Raw genomic sequence first — 16,033 nt, 5'->3', positions numbered from 1 at the left:
CGGGGGAAATGGATCCCTGCCTGAGAAGCTTGCAGCTGGATTAGTGCAGCGGCCTTGCCATTCCTGTCTGGTTAAATGCATAACCCTGCTGTGCTGCTCCTGATTATCACGCCTGTCACATCATGTGCTCAAGCTGGGGCCCCACCCTGTTACATAGCTCCTCTGCACCAGCAGGCCTCTCCTGCCCCTTCCTGAGCGAGCCTGGAGGGAAGTACTGCTCACTGGGAGGGAGGGGTCCCACAGCTGCACTCCCCAAGTGCCTTGGGCTCCTGCTCCAGGCTGGGTAGTGGAGGAGCTGCGTGACCCATGTGCCTGTTGTTGTTTGCAGTGTCCCAGCACAGACTGTTCAACGAGCACCTGGTGTCCGCGAGTAGCAACCCGGCTCTGGCCATGAGGAGGAAGAAGCACACTGAGAAGGAGGTGCATGCAGACCTCGTGAGCATAGTCTCTGTCCGGCTGCGTGAGGGCTACAGCATCCGGGAGGTCAACATCACCAAAGGTGACCTGCCTGCGCCATGCCGTTCTGTGACTTGGGGCTCCATTCCCAGTTACACAGCCTTAGTCTGGCCAGCCTCAGTGGGGTGAGGACAGGAAACCATGGCCTTGAGGAAGAAGTTTGTTCTCCATGGCACATGCACAGGATTGCCCTGTGCAGTTGCATGGTGCTTGTGTGCCTGCTAGGCAAATCATGTCTCACAGTATGGCGATACCCACAGTTCAGAGGTGGGGAGCAGCTACAGGGTGAGGGGGTGCCCCATAGGTGACATCGGTGCAAGGTCTGATATTTGCACAAGTACTGAACCAAGGCTGCAGACTAGGAAGGTGCAGGGTTATGCATTGTTTCTTGACTTTAGCAAAGCTTTTGACACGGTCTCCCATAGTATTCTTGTCAGCAAGTTAAGGAAGTATGGGCTGGATGAATGCACTATAAGGTGGGTAGAAAGCTGGCTAAATTGTCGGGCTCAACGGGTAGTGATCAATGGCTCCATGTCTAGTTGGCAGCCGGTATCAAGTGGAGTGCCCCAAGGGTCGGTCCTGGGGCCGGTTTTATTCAATATCTTCATAAATGATCTGGAGGATGGTGTGGATTGCACTCTCAGCAAATTTGCGGATGATACTAAACTGGGAGGAGTGGTAGATACGCTGGAGGGGAGGGATAGGATACAGAAGGACCTAGACCAATTGGAAGATTGGGCCAAAAGGAATCTGATGAGGTTCAATAAGGATAAGTGCAGGGTCCTGCACTTAGGACGGAAGAACCCAATGCACAGCTACAGACTAGGGACCGAATGGCTAGGCAGCAGTTCTGCAGAAAAGGACCTAGGGGTGACAGTGGACGAGAAGCTGGATATGAGTCAGCAGTGTGCCCTTGTTGCCAAGAAGGCCAATGGCATTTTGGGATGTATAAGTAGGGGCATAGCGAGCAGATCGAGGGACGTGATCGTTCCCCTCTATTCGACATTGGTGTGGCCTCATCTGGAGTACTGTGTCCAGTTTTGGGCCCCACACTTCAAGAAGGATGTGGATAAATTGGAGAGAGTCCAGCGAAGGGCAACAAAAATGATTAGGGGACTGGAACACATGACTTATGAGGAGAGGCTGAGGGAGCTGGGATTGTTTAGCCTGCAGAAGAGAAGAATGAGGGGGGATTTGATAGCTGCTTTCAACTACCTGAAAGGAGGTTCCAAAGAGGATGGCTCTAGACTGTTCTCAATGGTAGCAGATGACAGAACGAGGAGTAATGGTCTCAAGTTGCAGTGGGGGAGGTTTAGATTGGATATTAGGAAAAACTTTTTCACTAAGAGGGTGGTGAAACACTGGAATGCGTTACCTAGGGAGGTGGTAGAATCTCCTTCCTTAGAGGTTTTTAAGGTCAGGCTTGACAAAGCCCTGGCTGGGATGATTTAACTGGGAATTGGTCCTGCTTTGAGCAGGGGGTTGGACTAGATGACCTTCTGGGGTCCCTTCCAACCCTGATATTCTATGATTCTATGAAATAGTAGCACTTGATGCAAAGAGAGTGGCTGCCAGCAGGTAGCGCTGTATTTACATTACCTAAGCTGCCTGCACTCCTGCCAGCACAGCAGTGGCTGCAGCAGAGCCAGGTGAGTGGCTGCAGAAATGATAGCATGGGCAGGATTTCAGTAGCACCATAAATGTACCTGGTGCTACCTAGAGAGAGAGAGAGAGAAAATGGAAATCTTGCTTTGGTGAAGCTAAGTAAAGAAGCATAAATTCCAGCAGGAGAAATGTACAGCGGAAACTAGGGTGAGAACAGGACTTTTGAAGAGCAGACTGCCAAACACAAATATCAAGAAATCGTTTGCATATGAAAAGACAGGATGCCTGCAGGAGAATCATTGTGTCTGCTTGCCTAGTCGGGTGTCAAGGGAGCAGATGAGGAGGATAAGGACATAGCAGAAAAGTTGAATTATTTCTTTGTATCAGTCTTCAGCTCAGAAGATGTTGGGGAGATACCTGCTCTTCTCGGACAGTAAAGATGAAGCACTGTCAGGGCCTGAAGTATCAAAAGTAGACAAGTCACCTGGGCCAGACGGTGTACTGAAAGAGCTTCAGAACGAAGTATATGAGCTAACAAAAAATTGCAATCTATTATTTAAAATCTACATCTATACCGGAGGCTCAGAGGGCAGCAATTGTATCTGCATCCCATAGGATGTGCCTGGGAATTCTGGCATGTAAACTAGCACTATGTAAATTAGTTGGAACAACAATTTTTAAAACAGAATTATAAAATGGTTGGAAAATTGGACCTGATGGTGTAATCAGCACAGGCTCCGCAAAGGAGAAGGATGCCTCGCTATTAGGCAGCAGCAGAATGCAGCTGACCAGACTCTTTCTCATTGGTGTCACTGCTGTGGGTGTGGTTCTGGACAGCTGCTCTGCTGCTGACCAGAGTCTAGTTAATGTCACTCTTGCTCTAGGTAGCGCTGTGCGGGGGAAACTGAGGCTGGCTGCAGACTCAGGCGGGCAGCACTGCATCAGGTCTGGTTGGGATGATTGGCTTCTGACCAGTGACTTACCTCCTTTGGTGGCTTAGCATCTCCAGCCACTCGCCGAGGAAAGGTTTGAGAAGCCCTGCTAGCAGTGCAGCACTGGGGACCTCGTGGGGGAGTGAGTGAATGAGTCGGCAGTGCGATGACCCGTTCGATTGGGTTGCTTCCACAGGCTAATGTGTGGGATGGATGTTCTGCTCCCCTGGCCCAGCCAGGCCCTCCTTGGGCGCTGCCATCACTCTGGCAAGTGAGGGAATGGAGCGCTTGGAGCAGGCCCCAAAGAGCTGAAGGACTTTGGAGAACAGCCCATGGGGCAGGCTGGCTTGTTCACTTTGGGGCAGGCATGTCTGGGGAGAGATGGGACCAGTGTGACATGAAGGCTGTCAGCCATCAGGGAACTCCAGCTGGTACCGAGTGCCGCAGCGTGTCTCCTCACCAGTACGGGATACTGTGAGCAAACCACATCTGTCGTACACTCTGCATTGGCTGCCTATAGACTGCTGAGTTAGGGGCAGGGTCTTGGTCCTAGTGTGCATAGTGCTCCATGACCTAGCCCAGCATGTCTGAGAGCCCAAAGCTCCAGGATGAAGCCTCTGACTGACCACTCTGCTCCTCTGGCACCATGGAACTTCCTTCACAAGGGGAAAGCTCATTTGTGCAGGAGACAGAGCTCTGCTTGGCGGGTCTGAGCCTGCCCTAGGAACTGGCCTCTCATTCCAAAGGCCAGGTGCATGTCTGTGACATGCACACAGCAGCGTGTGCATTTCAAAACAGTTCCCCAGCAAAAGGCTGTGTTGCATAAACACCTCTGTCCTCGTGGGGGCGTGCGCGAGAGAATGAACCACACGTCCCCTCGCTCAGCGTGTGATTGGAAGGTGTTTGGGGGTAGGAAGACACGTGTACAGGGCAGAGTGGCCTCTGCCAGTTCAGAGTGGTATTTGAGTGGGCCTGGGCCCACTTGTGCTCCTGTGCTGTGGGGTGCAGAGCAGGCCGCGATGGCTGAAGGGAAAGGCCGGGGTAAGTAGGAGGGGGCTCATTTAGCTGGATGGCCCACCCAGCTGCCAGAACAAGCTGCTGGGGGGCGTTGTGGAGTCCCCATCGCTGGGGAGTCAGAGCAGAGCCTGGGTGCATTGTGCTTAGGGCAGGCTGGGGGTGCTGAGTTCAGCCCTGACCCCATGGAGCAGAGGGACCATCCCACCCAAAGGATTCTGGGAATCATCGTACCTGTTCAGGGGCCCCATGTCAGATGACGCTTGCGTCTGGAGGCAAGAGGTGATGCTGCTGGGTCATGGCGTGGGAGGGAGCTTGACCGCAGCCCCTCACTGCCCTGCTCTCCCCCCACGCAGGTGGCTCCCAGCTGGAGGTGAAACTGGTCTTGCTGTGGAAGCACAACATGCGGATAGAATACCTGGCTGTGGCGGGATGGCCCCTGGACCCCTCCAAGCGCAGTGCCTGGGTGGAGGTGACAATGGAGGGCAGCTATGACATCCTGCATGATATCAGCTGCACCATGAGGAAGCCTATCACCAGCCTGTACCGCACTACAGTGATCCGTCGCTTCTGGAACACGCTGCAGAGGTGAGCCTGGCCATTCCCTGCCGCTCTCATAGTCTGACCCCAGTACCTGCTGGCTCCAGGGTGCCTCTGCACCCCCTTTCCCTGCTCACCTGAGCCCCCCAGTGGGGGTGGCCTGAAGAGGAATGCCAGTTGCGGTGACACAATTGGGAAGAGGGACTTGAACTGACTTGTGTCCTAGGCAGTAGGATTCCCAGAGCCGACAGCGCTTCGTTCCCTGGTCTGTTTGCTGTATCTAACCAGACCCCAGGCATTGGGAGGGGCTGGGCAGTGAGCAGGGGATGTTTGCCCAGTGAGGTTGGCACCACCCTGCAATGCTGCCTTACTCTGAAGGTCAGAGTTGTGGGTGATTCTCAGGTAGGTGGGGTGTGTGGCTGATCCCAGATGACTTGTGGGCATCTGCCCAGTGTTCCCGAGCTCTGCAGAGGCATCTACCCCTGTTCTGCGCAGTTGTTCCCTGCCTGCTGTACCTGTGAGGGAAGGACTTGGCCGAGCCCTTTCCTAACTTTCCTTGCTGTCGCTGAGCTCTCTCGCCTGCGGGGGTGGGCTGCTGCTTTCGGGTTCCCTCTAGTGTGTCCTTTGCTGGGCATGGGGGAATCCTCCTTCCCCCAAGGACATGCCCCCAGCTGGCCTAACAGCACAGCTCTGAATGCTAGATTGGCTGGGAGCGCCCTGGAGAGTTAACCGTAGCTTTTGTCTTGCAGCATCAACCAGACCGATCAGATGCTAGTTCACCTGCAGTCTTTTGACACCGTTCCAGAGCACTTCACCATCCCTGAGAGCACTAAGAACGGAGTGCCCCTTTTCTACATCCCACCAGGCTCCACCACCCCGGTATGCCACCTCCCCCTTTCCTGAGAGCCCAGGGAACAGGTGCCCTTCTGTTCTGAATCCTGGTGTCAGATGGCTGATCCATGCGGGTGGCTGCTGTGGTAACTGTGCCTCACAGGGACGGCCCACAGGCTGTTCTCCTTGCTAACAGTTGCACTGCTCCACTTCCGCGTGATGCTGTGTGAACCACCCCTTCCCTGATGTCCTTTCCCGAGCATTGTGCACTCCAGGGTGCCAGCTTAGGGTGTCTGCTCCACAGACTGCTGCTCCTGGAAAGTCCCTGGGGTGAATAGCAGGCTTCCCATTCTAGGCAATGTGCAGAGTGTTCTCCAGCAAGCATGCAGTGTGTGCTCCAGGTGCACTCCAACTAGAGAGGGCAGGAGTGTCGCAGGCTCAGCCTGCCTTGGTGTGTCTATGGATACCTTCCCATCTGTGTGGAAGCCCATACTGGCTGTCAGGGGCTGCATCGCTCAGTTACGCTGCTGAAAGCATTACTTCTCCCCAGAGACAATGTAATGCTCTTCAGCCCACCTGCTAGGTGCCTGCGTGGCTCAGACTCCGGGGAGGCTTGGACCTTCTCTGTGGGGAAACCAACAGCTTGCTACTGATCTCTGTAACCCCAGCTCTTTCGCTCTGTCTCTCAGGTGCTGTCCCTGCAGCACAGCGGCTCTGACTGCAGCCATTCGCAGTTTGCCTCCTACTGGAAGCCCATTCTCTCCATGGATGCTAATTTCTGGCAGCGGTGGCTGCACATGCATCGGATTGTCCTCATGCTGGAGCATGACACGTACGTACGTCCGTGGTGGGGCTAGGGCAGCCATGACCTGGATGAGTCGCAGTGGGTAGGAAAGCAGCCCTAGGGACAGCGGGAGCCTGGCTCTGCAGCCAGAGCCTGCAGGAGCTGCCTCGCTGACGGAAGGGGGCTACGCAGGATTACTCAGTGCACAGGAGGGCCCTGGAAGGTGGCTGCTTGCTGCACAGCGCAGGTAGAATAGGCTTGGCTCTTAGGCATGGGAAGGCCCACTAGCCGGAGGAGACCCTGCTGTTTGTGCATTAACCCTCTGCAGGCTGGGAAGGCATCCTGGCTGGAGGGGGAGGGGAGAAGAAAGGCAGCTCCTGGGAGTGTTAGGTGCCCTTGGGGTTTGTCTCTGCCGGAGAATCTGATTGCAGGGTCTCCTGTGGGCCTCCCAGTTGGAATTTCACCCTGTGGCTCAGTAGGCCTCCCTGCGGGCTGGGGAAGCTCTGGGTGTGTCTACACGACAAAATTATGTCAACCTAAGTGATATGGATGTACAGCGCCGCCGGAATTGAATCACTTGTGCATGTCCACCCTACGCTCCGCGTGTCAGTGGTGCGTCTCCTCCCCAGGAGCACTTGCACCGATTGTACAGTTAGTGTGGGGCATCACAGGACGGCTTCTGAAAGGCAGCAATGGTTGATGTAAGCAAGGCAGTGTCTACGCTGACACTGGGTCGACCTAACTACGCTGACCTAAGCCTCTTGCGGAGGTGGAGTTAAGTCGCGTAGTGGGCGAGTTACGTCAGCGGGAGCAACATTTTAGTGTAGATGCTTACATAGTTAGGGCAGCATAAGCTGCCTTACGTCAACCTAACTCTGGTGTAGCGCAGGGCTCAGTATTGTGGGGCTGTGGCCTCTTCCAGGGGTATCAAAGGACAGGTACAGCCTGTTGTGTCCTGCTGAGAAAGGGGCTGCCAGTTCACAATGGCCCTCATTTCCGTAAAACACTGCAGGAGTCTGCTCTGATTCCCGCCTCAGGCAGAGCCCAGGGCCAGGAACCTCTGGAGAGCTGGAGCCTCCAGGAGCGGGGCCAGTTGGGAATCTCACTCTGGATGTCCTGACATTATGGCAGGTGACTGCAAAGCTCCATTGGCTCATATGGACACAGTGCAGTCAATAGCTGGCTTGCTGCCCACCCTGAGATCATCTGAAGCCAAGGAGGGGAGGGTGCCCTGTTAGGATCAGTGTGGCTAATCCCCAGCCCTGATCAAAGGTTTACCCCTTAGGTCCCTGGGAAGCAGGTAGGTAATGCTATCTCCGTTGTACAGAGGGAGAGGTAGCAGATCAGCCTAGGGGGAGAGCAGGATTCCTGTGACAGTGGAACAGTGGAACTCCCTTAGAGGTGGCAGAGCCAGACAGCACAGCAGGAGAGGAGTTGGTGGCAGCCATTTTGTGTGTGTGTATGGGGTGGGGGCAGGTTGATCCTGCCCAGGCTCGTGAGGGAAGGTGAGTGGGCCAGGGGCTCTGCAGGGGCCCTTCTTGGGCCATGCTGGGAGCAGACAGGAGGGCTGGGCTAGTGACTTGCTGGTGTGTTCCACAGACCCATCCCAAAGCACCTGCACACACCAGGCAACAATGGCCGGTACAGCACCATCCAGTGCCGCATCTCCCACTCAGCGCTCACCTCCCTGCTGCGGGACTGGAGCAGCTTTGTGCTGGTGGAAGGCTACTCCTATGTCAAACTGATGCCCAGGTGAGAGGCTTCTTGTACTGCAGGGTGCTGCTTCCGCTGTGCTCCATAGAGAGCCTGGCAGGGGTGGGGAAGGAGTCAGGGTTCCTTTTGCACACTAACACCATGGCTGATGTGCTGTTGGAACTGCCATTCAGGTGTGCCACATTCCCCACCTTCCGTGCGCTGCCAGAGCCCTCTTCCCCTCTCTGCTCCTGGCCCCCTTTCTGCCCCGTCTGCATAAGACAGCCCCTCCTCTTGCCAGGAAGCCTTTCAGCTGTAACCCCCATGGCAGTACTCTGTCTTCTCTTGTTGGGGCCCTGGAGTGCATCTGACTCAGCAGCTGTCTGCACTCCTCTTGTGCTGTGCAATGGAAATAGTCCAGGCTGATCCCTGCTAGCAGGGCCTGCTTGGCTCCTCCTGGCTGACCCCAGCGCTGGTTCTGTCTCTGCTGCCCATTTGCAGTGGAAATCTCTGAATGACTCCAAACCCAGCTTGCAGCTCGCCCATAGTAGGAAACTCTCTGACCTCGCAGCTGGGGAAGGAGCATCCACTCTGCATTGGGCTCCAGAGCAGCAAGAGCTCTGCCAAGGCCATGCTGCCTGGTTAGACCATTCTCCCTGCTGCCCAGTCAGTGACTAACTCCTCTTCCAGCTCTGAGGATCCAGCTCCTTCCTCATTCTATGTGGTGCGGATCATCTCCAAAGCTCCCTGCATGGTTCTCCGGCTAGGGTTCCCCATTGGGACGCCTGCCCAGGCCAGGAACCAGGTGAGTCTGAGGGAGAACGCTGTGGGGCAGTGGGAACAAAGTGAGCAGCCTGCGAGGCGTGTGGGGCAGGCATGGAGAAGAAGCAGGTGGACGTATTTACAGAGCTGACACCTTGACCAGGCAGCTTTTTGGGATTTGGGACAAATGAATTTAAAATGCAGCTGCTGTAGCAGAGATTTGGAAGGTGGCAAGATATTGCATCTGTATTTTAAAGTGGCTCCAAGGGTGATCCAGGGAATTGCAGACCAATAAGCCTCACATCTGTGCCTGCTAAACAAGTCAAAATGATTATTAAAAATAGTATAATAAAACACCTGAAGATTATATGATTTGATCTAACTAGCTTGATTTGTGCAGAGGAAAACCATGACTCACTGCGCTATTAGAATTCGAGTGTTAATAAAGTAGTGGATAGAAGAGCAAACTAGTTAACATAATTTAGATTTTGACAAAGTCCCTGGCAAGAGGCTACTAAGAAGCTAAGATGTCAGGGGCTGAGAGGCAAAGTGAGGGATCAGGATCTGTGAAGGAGACAGGAAACAGTGGGATGATGTGTTCAGTTTTCATTGTGGCGCCCCAGGATCTGTACTAGGTCCTGTGTTCTTTAGTGGTCTGGAAAGGAAAGGAGGCAGAGAGAAGTGAAACTCACTGCAGATGTGGCAGACCAGACAGCGCAGCAGGTGACTTAATAAAAGTCTCTGAAAGGAGTGGACTAGAGAAGGGCAGTTGGGAGTGCTGTTTAGTCTCCTAACACCAGGATAAGGCACATTCAATGAGGAAGAAAAGTGGCAAATTGAAAACATAAAAGGAAATTTGACAGTGGAAGTCACAGCAAGTTGCTGACGTGAGAACTTAACAAGATTCAAAGTGAGGTAGGGCCTTTACATGGGTACAGAATACCCTAAAAAAGAATATTGGAAGGGATGAAAACCTTGCACTTTGGGGCTTAACCCAACCTGTAACTATTAGAAATCAGGAGGAGACTAGTATGGGGGCAGATTATCCACATGCTGCAGCGGGGTTTTTGTACCTTGTCTGCAGCTGTTGGAGCCAGGACACTGAGCTAGGCAGATCTTTGGTCTGGACCCATCTGGCAGTGCCTGTGTAATGGGGTTCCTGCAGACCCAGAATGGGGCAAGAGTAGGGAGTAGTTCCCCTGGTGCCTCTCTCCACAGAGCAGAGCTGTTTGTTGATCAGGAGTGGGGAAGGGGCGGTTGATTCATAGAGTTTAAGGCCAGAAAGGACCATTGTGCTCATCTTGTGTGACACAGACCATTACACTTCATCCAGCCACCCCTGTGCTGAGCCCAGTAACTTGTTTGGCTAAAGCATCTCTTGCAGAAAGGCCTCCAGCTGGAGAGTCCATCTCCTCCCTCAGCAGACTGTTCCAGGGGTTAGTAACCCTCATGGATCGAAAAACAATTCTGCCTTATTTGTCTGGCTTCAGCCACCAGCCATTGGTGGTTCCTGTCCCAAGTTAAAAAGCCGTTTGGTACTGGGTGTTTTCTCTCCTGGAAAGTACTTGTCACTGCAATCCAGTCACCTTGCAGTCTTCTCTTTGATAGTTGAACAGCTTGAGCTCTTTAAGCCTGTCACTATAAAGCATTTCTCCAGCCCTAAGAGCAATTTGTGGCTCTTTTCTGCCCCCTCTCCAATCTTCAATGTCCATTTTAAAATGTGGACCCAGAACGGGATTCTGTATTCTAGTATAAGCCTCACCAATGTCACATGCAGAAGTAATATCACCTCCCTGTTTGTTGCTCCTGTCTGTACATCCCAGGATCACGTTCGCCCTCTGCCAAGGCACTGCACTAGCTGCTCACCTCGAGTTGCTTGTCTCTACAACAGGCAGCAAGGACGTAGCTACGCCCAAGTCTGCAGGACCCAAGCCCTGTGTTTCCAAGCCCTGCTTGGGCGTCCATGCTTCATTGTACCTCTGGGTTTGCCCTGGCTGGGCCTGGCTCCCTCAGATGGGCGAACAAATCCACACCGTGCTGCGGCCGCCCTTCTGATTGTGGCTTGACTTGCAGCCGTGCTGCAGAACACGTGGGCTTCAGCCCGCGCTGTGGCTGACTCCAGGTCTAGGCCCCAGGCTCCGAGTGCCTGCCGACCTGGGTCCGCCTGATCTGTTCGTGGATGGAAAGGGGGCTTGGGCTCGAATGGCAGTCGGAACCTGGGTGTAGTCTGCACTGTAGACCCCCTGTGATCCCTAAATAGAGCTGCTCAGGGTTCCTTTTGCCTGTGTCCTGCAGATAGTGGAGGAGTTACAGGACCGGATCCTGCAGCTGCGCTTCCCCCACAGGGTCCAGAGCAAAGAGGCGACTCCCAAAGTGAAGAGGAAAACTTTTGGCAGCTGCTCTCCCTCGAAGTCCCCACCCGTGGCTGGGGCCCCACCAGCCCTCTCGGACAGGCCCTGCCTTGTCGTGCTGCACAAGCCGCTGGAGAAGCTCCTGATCAGGTAGTGGCGGTGGGCTGGTGGGGCAGAGGGGCATCAGGCTTCCAGGGCTCCTCTTGCTTAGTAGTCGAGCGGGAGGGGAAGCGCTGAGGATTAGCCCTGCACCTGAGGAGGGGCCCGTGGAAGGCTGGTGCGGCTGGGGAGCCTGTGCCCTTGGGGTGGGTTCAGCGGGCATGTTCCCTGACAGAGCTGTGGCCATGGCCTAGGAGTGCCTGTGAGTCGCAGGGCTCAGAATCAGTGCTGCGCTGGAGAATTCAAACCTGGCCAGAGCTCGGGGGAAGAGAGGATCACCGAAGTGGAGCAGGTCCTAGCCTTCCTGCTGCTGCCCCCGAGGAGTTAGATCCAGGATCAGGCCACTCAGCCAGAAGTGCAGGCCTTGTCTGGGGACGCTTCCCTCTTGGCTGGTCGTTCTCCCTTCCACCCTTCTAGGTATGAGAAGCTGCCTTCCGACTACCGGGCTCCCTTCATCCTCACCCTGGAGCACCCCCCTGTGTCCGGCCCCCTCACCATGGTAGCCAACCGTACTGCCTCCTCCACTCTGGCTTCGCTCTCCCGCTACTTCTACCACCAGCGCTGGATCTGGTGCATCCAGTCGGGGCTCGTCCCAGCCGTGCCCATCGCAGCTGTAGCCCAGCTCCTGTCCACGCTCACCGAGTAAGTGTCATGACTGAGCGGGGCAGGGAGCTGGCTGGCGGGGAGCTGCCCTTTCCGAAGGTGCAGACCCCAGGGCAGGGCCGGATGGTCTGAGGCTGGTCTGGGCTCCCATAACCCATCTCAGCACGGCTCTGATTCTGTGAGCAGCTGCCAGAACCACTGGGCCTGGAGGGTTCACCGAGTCCTGCTGCCACCAGCTAAGGGGGAGTGAGTTCCCTGGCGTGAGGGCGCAGGAGGCGTCTCCTGGAGCATGGCACCATGGCCTGGCCTCTGCTTCTGTCTGAGCCGTGTCTGTGTAACATGCCAAGCTACTCCCGGTGTGTCGGGGCTGGCTCAGACCCAGTCCCTGCAGGGGGGCCCTGGGGAGTTCCTGTGGCTGAGGGGCTCCTGTGGTTGTGGTCGGAGGGAGAGCGGAGCGGAGGAGTTGCTTATCTCCCAGTGCTTTTCTCTGGTGCTGCCCAGGATCCGTTTGTCAGAGGGTTTCCATTTTGCATCCAGTGGAGACGGAATTATCAATATGGTGCTGGAGCTGCCCATACGGGTGAGTCCTGTCCCTGCCCCACCCAGCCCCTTCAAGGGGACACACTCTCTGAGACACCATGGGAACGAGTGTGGGGAGACCCATTCACTTCTCTGGGGCTCAGTGGCTTCTGTCGTCTCCCCAGCCCTGGGGCTGAAAGGTCCCATGGAGCCCTGGGGGGGGCTCTCTGCTGTAAAGGTGCAGGCTCCCTCTCCACTTCCCTGCCATGGGGGGTGAGGTGTGTTGGGGGAGGTGGGGGAATTTGGGGTGTGCTGTGTTGGGGGAGGTGTGGGGATGGGGGCAGAGGGGTGTGGTAGGCTGTGTTGCAGGGGATTTGAGGGTATGGGGTTGGGAGCAGAGGGACTTGTGGGTGGGCTGTTGCAGGGGGCATGAGGAAGCGGGTCAGAAGGATTTGGGGAGTGGTGACAGGAGACTGATATGGCAGTGGGTTGTGTTTCGGGGCACAGTGATGGGGCAGAGAGGTTTGGTGGAGGCACTGGGTAGGCACGCATTGGTGCTGTTGGTGCCGGTCCAGCAGTGGGCTGTGTTTCGGGGCACAGTGACGGGGCAGAAGGGTTTGGTGGAGGCAGGGGGTAGGCACACATTGGTGCTGTTGTTGCCAGTCAGGCTCATGCAGCATCTTGGCCGCAGAGTGACTCCTCCAGTGGTGACAGCAGCGGCAGAGAGAAGCACACTTGCATCGTCCAGTATGTCCTCTTCCCGCCGCACTCCACCTCCACCAAGGACAGGTGAGATCGGGGATCAGCCTCCCAGGTAGCACTGAGAGCCAGCCCCTCTGGCTCTTGGCCTCGGGCCTGTCCAGCAGCGTGTGGGGATGGGGAGGGCCATACCTAGCGCACCCTTGGCAGCTGTTGGGCTGTGACTGCTTGGAGCTGCAGTGCCCTTGTGCCTCGCTGGGCATGGCCTGCTGCAGGGGTGGGCTAGCCATTGATGCCCACTCTCTGGAGGCTGGAGGTGCTGCAGGGGTAGGCGAGTGGTGCTGCCTGGGGGGTGTCTGGAGCCCGGGCAGCCCTTGGTGCAGTACGGTGGAGAGGCCTGAGCAAACACCTGGTTGTGCAGGACGCTCACCCCACGTACGCTGTTCTCCAGCTTCTCTACAGATGACGACAATGACACAGAGGTGGAGGCCATTGAAGTGGATACCGAGCTGAACCTGGTCACTGAGTGCTGGGTGGAACCACAGAGTGGCCACATCCGCAGCACTGCTGAGAACTGGAGGTATCTCCAAGGGCTGCCCTACCAGAAGATCCCCAAAGCCGTGAGTCTCCAAGGGCGGGTGGGGATGGTGAGCCCAGTCACGTGCCAGGCCCCCATTGGGTCAGGCTCCATGCAAATACAGACCAAAATCTTCTAAGCGTGGGACCTTAGATGAGTCAAACTGACAGCGAAGTGCAGGGAAACAATGGGACAGTATTGCTCAGCAGGACGGGCTCCGGTCTCAGCACACGCGCGGCCTTGCTGTTGTCAGGTCTTTTCTGGGCATCATGGCCAAGGAGACCTGGGGAGGTCAAAGCTACCTGGTGGTCCTTTTCAAAACTCTCCTTTGCTGGGATACCCACAGAACTATGACAACTGACTCCTGGTGTGCTGAACTCACTGCCCATCATGGTGACCAATAGGGTTTCACTTTCTCTGTGTGCTCCCCAGTCTGCCTGTACTCATCTCTCTCTTATGCTCCGACTAGAAGCTTTCTGGCACAGGGGCTGTCTTTGTTCTGTCTGTGCACTGCTTAGCACAGCCCGTGACTAGGGCTCCTAGGCGTGAGGATAAATCATCAAGGGAGATTTGAAGGAGGGTAGTGAGGCAGCTTTGCAGATGTTTATGGGATGCTCCTCCCGGGTGTGAGGGGCAGCATGGGAGAAAGGCACAAAGGTGTTTGTTTGAACATGTGCCGAGTGGGTGAGGGAGGCTGGCCTCACGGGATGGTGAGAGGCAGGAGTGGACACCACAATCATGAACGAGAGAGAGAAAGTGAAAGCAAGTAGCTTACATTTGATGCAGTAGAGCAAGGGCAGCTGGTGAAGGGTTGCAAAGAAAGGAGTTTGGTCAAAACAGGGTAAGAAAATGATCTCTATGGCAGCACTCTGAATGGGTACGAGCGGGGAAGGCTGCATTGGTTATGGCCAGGAGGAGAATGTTGCCGTGATTGAGATGTGAAGTGAGTAGCACCTGGATGAGTGTTTTAGGTGCATGAGTGTCTAGGCAAGGCCCTATTTTACAGATGCTGTGGAGAAAGAATTGGAGAGACAGATAGCCGGATGTGAGGACCTAAAGAGAGTCTTAGTCAAAAGTGACGACGACCGAGTGACGGGCAGGATGATGGTGGTGTACGCAGTGACTGAGAAAGGAGGTGCAGGAGGGCGATTAAGAGCTCTGCTTTTTAGACAGGTTGAGCTGAAGCTGATGGCTAGTCATCCATGAGATGTCAGAGAGGCAGGCCAAGATTTTAGTTTGGACGTGTTGATAAATTGTATGGACAATTGCTTGACCACACTTTGGTTCACTATGAAAGATACTCAGAGACCAAATAGCCAATGTCATTCAGGTTTATTGCTATGAGTAAGGCTTAGTCACTGAGGTCACGGAATCTGTGACTTCCAAAGACCTCTGTGGCATCAGCCAGCGCTGGCTGGCAGGGGGGACCCCAGAGCTCTGGGTAACCGCAACTTGGAGCTGTCACCAGAGGGGGACCCTGGAGATCCCAGCCCTCCTCCTCCCCGCCTCCCACCCGCCTCCCCCTGAGCTGCTCAGGCTACCCATTTTGTCATGGGTTGTTTTACTAAAAGTCAGGGACAGGTCACGGGGTTCCATAAATTTTTCATTATTGCCCATGACCTGTCCGTGACTTGTACTAAAAATATCCGTGACAAAAACTTAGCCTTAGCTATGAGCCAGTAATAATATACAAGGGGAAAGGTTCTATGCAATACCAGTCTTCAGGAGCCATTTACGTTCACTTTATGCAGAAGGTGTGCTCCCAAAACTATGCACTTCAGCTGGTAGTGTTCATAGGGTGACTTTCCAAGTTACACGTTTGCTTATGTCACTGTAATGCACCCATCGTTTGTCCCTGTTTGTAAGTCCTTTCCTTATCGTTATTCTGGAACCTAGCAATCCAGATCCTGGTCCTGAAGGTACCTTCCTAGGCTTGTACCACGGAAGAACGATCCGATATTTGGTCCTCTTCCTTTGGGACATTCCAGTACTAGCCTGTGAGAGTAGCTCCCTATCTGTTGCTGTGGTAAAACACCCCTATGTCTTGATCCTGACAGTTTTCCTATCTACTTCAGCTAATGCAAGGTGTCATGGGATCCTTAATAAGACAGGAGTACTTGTGGCACCTTAGAGACTAACAAATTTTTTTGAGCATAAGCTTTCGTGAGCTACAGCTCACTTCATCGGATGCCTGCAGTGGAAAATATGGTGGGGAGATTTTATATACACAGAGAACATGAAACAGTGGGTGTTACCATACACGCTGTAACTAGAGTGATCAGGTGAGGTGAGGGAAAAAATTACCAGCAGGAGAGGGGGGAAAAAAAACCTTCTGTCGTGATGATCAGGGTGGGCCATTTCCAGCAGCTGACAAGAACATCTGAGGAACAGTGGGGGAAACATGGGGAAATAGTTTTACTTTGTGTAATGACCCATCCACTCCCAGTCTTTATTCAAGCCTAATGTAATGGTGTCCAGTTTGCAAATTAATTCCAATTCAGCAGTCTCT

General features: G+C 54.6%; 1 protein-coding gene across 14 annotated transcripts in view; it reads left to right on the top strand.

The window, feature by feature from the left end:
- SZT2 (SZT2 subunit of KICSTOR complex) overlaps nt 1-16,033 on the top strand; it is a 72,651-nt gene that overhangs the window by 7,899 nt on the left and 48,719 nt on the right. For 13 of the 14 annotated variants that reach the window (XM_073358000.1, XM_073358005.1, XM_073358008.1 and 10 more), the window contains 11 exons: nt 329-499; nt 4,364-4,595; nt 5,297-5,426; nt 6,068-6,210; nt 7,762-7,914; nt 8,545-8,659; nt 10,912-11,117; nt 11,544-11,768; nt 12,231-12,309; nt 12,916-13,037; nt 13,399-13,567. In XM_073358000.1, the coding sequence (XP_073214101.1) occupies nt 329-499; nt 4,364-4,595; nt 5,297-5,426; nt 6,068-6,210; nt 7,762-7,914; nt 8,545-8,659; nt 10,912-11,117; nt 11,544-11,768; nt 12,231-12,309; nt 12,916-13,037; nt 13,399-13,567 (1,745 nt within the window). The remainder of the gene's footprint in view (nt 1-328; nt 500-4,363; nt 4,596-5,296; nt 5,427-6,067; nt 6,211-7,761; nt 7,915-8,544; nt 8,660-10,911; nt 11,118-11,543; nt 11,769-12,230; nt 12,310-12,915; nt 13,038-13,398; nt 13,568-16,033) is intronic. The other variant, XM_073358012.1, reaches the window with a different exon arrangement.

This window comes from Lepidochelys kempii, chromosome 8, assembly GCF_965140265.1.
Source record: "Lepidochelys kempii isolate rLepKem1 chromosome 8, rLepKem1.hap2, whole genome shotgun sequence".
Taxonomy (NCBI): domain Eukaryota; kingdom Metazoa; phylum Chordata; order Testudines; family Cheloniidae; genus Lepidochelys; species Lepidochelys kempii.
The sequence above is the reverse complement of the archived record's forward strand: the minus strand, read 5'-3'. Positions and strand labels throughout refer to the sequence as shown.